Here is a 6,000-nt window from a genome sequence, read left to right on the forward strand (position 1 = left end):
GAACTTTCCTTTATCGTGCAATCAATGGATTCAATGTTCATCATTGCAGGCCTTGCTTTGACAGAAGCCTTCAACAATCACCAATCATTAACATATGTAGATGTGATTGTTTTTGTTTGAGTTTGATACCTTCATAAATAGGAAATAAATAAAATATGAATGCAAAGTTTAAGAAAAGTTAGTGATTATTTTTTGTAAACGTACCACCCTGCTTGCCAGCAATGGTACTTTTCTAAAACAACATTCCTGGTTAAGATTTAAATAAAATAAATCGGCCTCATTTGAAACAATTTACACAATTTACCTTGCAATGTTAAGAGACCCAAACAACTCAGGACAATCAAAGTCTATTTTGGTAGACCAGTTAATACAACCTAGGGCCATCCGTCTGGGGCTATTTTCGGGTGTTGTAAGGCTCTTTTTATACTGCACTGCAGTGGAGTGAATGTTGCAATGGGGGCAAAGTCACTTAGAGCCAGAGGAGCCTAATCCAGTTTGCCATTCTAATGAGGTGTTCCAGGAATATCGTGACTAGAATAATGCTTATCAGTCTGCAGGTGGTTGGTCAAAGCTCTCAGGAGGCCAGAGTCATGAGAACATCCTCTGAATCAATGAGTTTAATTTAGCTGTCATTGGTTTTAATCCATAGTTATAATCCATAAAATATGTATTATCAATATTTGGTATCTAGTATCAGACATTGGATTGGATCAGTTGTTACCTATTAGGCACATAAACAATCAAGACTCACAAAAAACCTTGGTGGGTGACTTGGGCTCTGGATAACAGGAAACAAGGATGAGGTCTCAGAACAAAGGGAGATGTAACACTGTTTTGTGAAGTTTAGTCCAACAGCAAACCATTCCAGTGAATGGAAATTGTTAAAAAATGAAAACACGATTAGATCTGTCTCCCAGTGGTTGCTCACATTCTCACGGTATGTAAACAGGCGAAGAGAAGAACCAAGGGCCCAGCAGGCAAGCACTGTCGCAGTCTGATGTCTTCTGCTTGAGTGATTTAGACTGAGGTTTAAAAAGTGTGTACAACTAAAACACAATTGTTAAAAAAATCCTTATAATGACTCCATCTGGGTTAAAAAACAAAGAGAACGTTTCCACATACTGCCCACACTGATGCTTGTACTCACATCTTTAATCTTCTTGTTACATTTGTGTCGTGTGTATGGCTCTGTGTACTTAGATATCCCAGAATACCAAATTATATTAAATTATAGCACATAATATGGTGTTACCACATCAACGATGATTGCTAACAGGCGCTGGATGTTTTCAATGGACTTGGACAGCGAGTCCACATTTTTCTCCAATTTCTAACAGCGTCACACAAATATGTCAGCAGAAGTGATCCACAGGCCTTTCAAAATATCCAGCACTGCGTCACAAAGTCACGCTACGAAGTGAATGGTCCTGATTTCAAGTCAACCTTGGATAGGTTGCTCCATTGTCAGGTCTGTGAATCTCCTCTGCGCTCCCTGAAAAACTGCTTATGTTTGATCTTTGCACTGAAGCTTTTCTTTTCTTTTGAACGGTTTATAAGATATTTATCGCAAATTCTAGGCATGTCTGTACCTGAACTCACAGTTTGGGCTCATGTTTTGACTGGGATAACCCTTAAAAGTCAACTATGGTGATCTTGTTTAGACAGACAGCGTAGACTCTGTATTTCAGAAATGCATCACTGTACAATTGCTCCATTATAATCTTGATATAGTAAACATCTGAATAAGAATTTCACGTTAAAACAATTAATCTACCAATTACATGTTGACATGAGGAGCTAAAGAAAACAGCCGAGCACTGAGCCTGTGTTTGTATGTAAACAGTTTAGCTAAACCATTGTTTTCAAAGGTGCGGCTCCTGTGTCTTCTTTTCAGACTAGTTCAAACGAACACAACTGAAATCCCGTTCATATGTAGCAAACATGTGGTACCCACAACAACTTTGTGTGCATGTTCATAACGCCTCCTCAAAAGGCCTTTTAAACAAGACAAAGATTGCTCTTTTGCACTTAAAATTCATTCAAAGCAAAATAATACAAACAAAGTGTGAGTTATTGATTACAAAATACAGAATACTGTATTTTATATACATACAAAATACAGAATACTGTATTTTATAACTAACTAACTAACTAAACAATCTACAAAAAGGGGGCGCTGCAGAAAAGGTTTCAGTACCACTGCTTTACAGGACTCGTCTTTCGACGGTGCAACTTAACCTGATTTTGGCCGCATGCTGGAACTCCCATACTGTACCTAAGAACCTGTCACTCAGTCTGACTTTTAACAGCCATAATAAACGACAAATAGTTCCGAAAAAAACAACACAGACCAGCAGTTTTTCGTGTGTCGAAAAAAAGGTCAAGGATTTCAAAAACTGAGGGCCTCCTGTACAAAGACAACCCTTACTTTAATTAAAAACATCCACAAAACATGACAGAAGGTTTCGTTTTCCTATTGACTTCCTTATGTTTAAAAGGCTAACAATTCAGGGCAATATTCCCTTTAAATTATAATGAAAACTATACAACACTTCAACATGTTCTGGTAGATACAATATGAAGGCAGTCCACTGTTCTGCTCAAGGAGTTACCGAACACTGTATAAATATCAAAGATGGCTAAACAAAACTCTGTGACATATGATGCTGCAATCTGATATTCCACCTAACAATGTTGAACACTTTTTATTTTCGTCTCCCATTGTGGGTTAGTCAAACACAGAGACACCGCTGCATTGAGGCAGGACTTTTCAAAAACACTTAGTCAGCATAGAGTGTCACGACACCCAAGTAGGCAGTTGGCAAGGCTGATACTTTGGGGATCATTGTACTGCTTGTCGTGCCAATGTCAACAGGTAAGGCTATGTCTTATGTCTGTCAGAGCTCTCTATTTGAATTCATATGACATTTCAGCAAATAGGATATGTATTTTACTGCTTTAAAAAAAACAAAACTATTCGTAACTTTTCAGGTTAGTCTTAGATTGCCACTGTTAGCTAAGACTCCAGTCTGTAACTTCAACTGCAATTTACTTCCTCATCATCAAATTAAGCATAACACAATTATGTAATTAAGAGTATGCTTCAATCTCCCTTCTCTCATTGTTGTCATTGTTCTCAAAAGTTAAAATAAAGAAGACAGTTCTTTATTCTTTATTCTTAATTCTTATTCTTCTTTTTTCTTACTCAAAAGTTAAAATAAAGAAGACAGTTACTCTTTTTTCTTAAAAAAAAAAAAGAAGGGTTTGAAATTACATTTACAGATTTGCGCAATTTATTTAAAATTAAATTTCTAATACATGACCCTGGTCACCAGAGCAGGGCAATGTCTGACCTATTTTTGCTCCAGTGTCGCACAAGTCGCAAGACCAAGGACTGGCTGCTGTGTGCTGACCCAGATTTGACCTACAGTACTTCTAAAATTACCTCTGTTATCTGTGGCGACCGAATCCTACAGTAATTAAATTAAAGCTGGAGACCAGTGACTGAGAAACAGATTTTTATCAGTGGTGCTTAGAAGAGCCACACTGAAGAAATGAGGGTTCATCATCACAGCTCTGAGTACCTGAAGAGGTGCCTTTGTCTTTAGGCAGTAGTGTGTAAATATATTGTACGTCAAAGTATAGAAACGAATCATTGCAGATGGCAGAAAGTGCAGCGTTATGTTATTCAAGAGAAAAGAACAACGTAGTGATCTTATCTACAGAGATTATTAGTAACCTAATAAACCTGCAGTACGTTCCAAAAATACTCTGTATGGACAGGAAAGACTGGGGAAGGGGACGTATGTTCACAAAACAGCTATGTAGAACATTCCACGGACAAATTTATTATTTGGAAACAGGTGAATGGTTTGCTAGTCCAAAGGCTTAAGAACAATGTTTCTCAATAAGAATTTGCAAGGAATTGAGAGATTTCATCATCAACATTTCTTAACATCATTGAGTTGTTTGCATGTAAGCCACAAAGACAAAAAATAAAATACCATCCCCATGATCATGTTCCTTCAGACACAGCTGCCAATAAGTCTGAGATCATTTTTCTCATAGATACTACCTACAAGTGCAAGTTTAAAAAATGCACCATGCAAAGCAAGCCAAAAGTAACAACACACTCGAAGGATTATCTGTACCATAGCTTAACCGCATGAATGAGTTAAAATAAAGTGTCATGTAATCCAATAAGTACAAATTTCAATTATGTTTTTGGATGTCTTTACAAATCAAGCTACGTTTCCTCCAGAGTCAAGTGTGAAAGGATTCAGATTGTTTTCAGCACAAGAAGAGCTAATGCCTGTGAAGTTATGGTGGCCTTGGCATGGGTAAGTTTCACACAGGAGGCACCATTAAGTCCACTGGGGCTTGAACCCAGGACAGTCCTCGAACCACCAAGGTATAGCAAATAAAACTCTTCTGTTTTTCTTTAGGTTTTGCACAATGTCATGTTTAAGGTTTTTGTGGAATAATTTGTTGTAGCTGAACAGTAAATCTGAATTGTTGTAGCTTTCTATAGATCACAGTGTAACATGCAAATATATGTCTAATAAGGTACATGGTCAGACTAACTGAATCAACACCCTGTTTTTCTTCACTTAGAAAGCTAGTCACTGAAACAAATGAGTCACCCAGGTTTACATTGACACTCAAAGCATGCTTTTGGCATAGTGTTCCTTAAAACTACAAAGGCTAAACAAAGCACAGACCATGTTGTCATTTCAACAGAGAGGTGACACATGTCGTCAATGAAGCCAGAGGCACCAGCTTACCAACGACTCTACCAGCACCTTAGAGGAGTCAGTGTGAGACCTATCATTTGCAGCTGATGATGGTAGGTACTTGACTCATATATAATTGACTCACACACATGACTCATCAGATTTCCAAAGCCAGGGTGCCTGCGTGTCTACTCCGGTTACAATTAAGAATCAAAATCTATCACTAAATATTTCCTAACTTTTTTTTTCAGAGGCAACTATTGCAGGTGTTGCTCACAGAGAGGGTGGAGTAAGGTTGCAAGTACTGTGGATGTGTTGTTTCCTCAAAACCAGATTCCTGCATGCCTGTCATTCCTGTCTTGGCTGTCAAAAGTGCTGCCAGCACATTTGCTTATGCTGCACTTAAATCACTTCCACTTCCAGCTCATATTGTTAAGACGTAGACTCCACTTTTTTATTGTTATACTCACTCCCCAAGCTTTTGTTTGCCTTTTGTATGTTATTGACTTTGACAATGCAGAGGAAATTCTTGAGATGACATGAGAATTGACAAAGGACAAGCCTTTATATTAAAAGGCTGCTGAAATAATACCTCTGGTAAGCTTTAATAATTTACCATTATTCCTAATTAGCAATTACCATTTCTAGTCTAGACTTGGGAATTAGTGCAGCATATAATATAGTCAGTTTGCCCTATAATTAATTACCCGGATTTCTTATTGGCTACTTATGAAAGCATAGCGAACACAATGGGGGTCCCTAGTGGTCTTTACCTTTAAGATAGCTCTTGACTCTCAGGTATCCCACACTGAGTCGAAGAACTGACAGTTTGTCTAGACGAGAGCGGACATCATTGGTAAAGGGCAGGAGATCCGTCAGCCGGTCCAGCTCCAAATTCAGTCGATCCCGGTGTCGTTTTGAAGGGTTTGATTTAACAACCTCATTGCTCTCAGAGATTTTCTTTCTGTGGAGCAAAGAACACAAAACAAAACTGAGCTGTGATTAAAAGTCTTAACATTTAGTGGAAGCCTGTAATTAACAGCTGATGACTAGGAATGACTCAATTATAGTCTAAGCTAACGAGACCTCTTATGGGGCATTGCATCTGTTGTTGGCTTTAGCATGACACACACTGCAATTATTCATAGTGCAACATTTACCAGCGCTCGAAACTGCATCCAGAATGAAAAGGTGCCCATTAAAGTGAATGCATCAAGAATGCATCTAGTCAAGTTATTATTTCAGCGAGTTCATAACAGTTGAAAAC

The 6,000-nt window shown here is 38.1% G+C and overlaps 2 protein-coding genes across 7 annotated transcripts in view; one reads left to right on the forward strand and one right to left on the reverse strand.

Annotated features, from left to right (window-relative positions):
- The window catches only part of phf11 (PHD finger protein 11), a 959,893-nt gene that overhangs the window by 332,034 nt on the left and 621,859 nt on the right, over nucleotides 1-6,000 (forward strand). The gene's annotated exons all lie outside the window — the stretch shown is intronic.
- Nucleotides 1-6,000, reverse strand: part of LOC103391747 (aryl hydrocarbon receptor-like) — a 28,019-nt gene that overhangs the window by 14,565 nt on the left and 7,454 nt on the right. For all 3 annotated transcript variants that reach the window (XR_003052296.1, XM_017039704.2, XM_008328143.3), the window contains exon 2: nucleotides 5,507-5,697. Coding sequence is in view for 2 of the 3 variants with exons in the window: in XM_017039704.2 (XP_016895193.1) it covers nucleotides 5,507-5,697 (191 nt within the window). In the remaining variant the exon portion in view is untranslated. The remainder of the gene's footprint in view (nucleotides 1-5,506; nucleotides 5,698-6,000) is intronic.

Source organism: Cynoglossus semilaevis, chromosome 16 (genome assembly GCF_000523025.1).
Source record: "Cynoglossus semilaevis isolate Cse_v1.0 chromosome 16, Cse_v1.0, whole genome shotgun sequence".
Classification (NCBI taxonomy): domain Eukaryota; kingdom Metazoa; phylum Chordata; class Actinopteri; order Pleuronectiformes; family Cynoglossidae; genus Cynoglossus; species Cynoglossus semilaevis.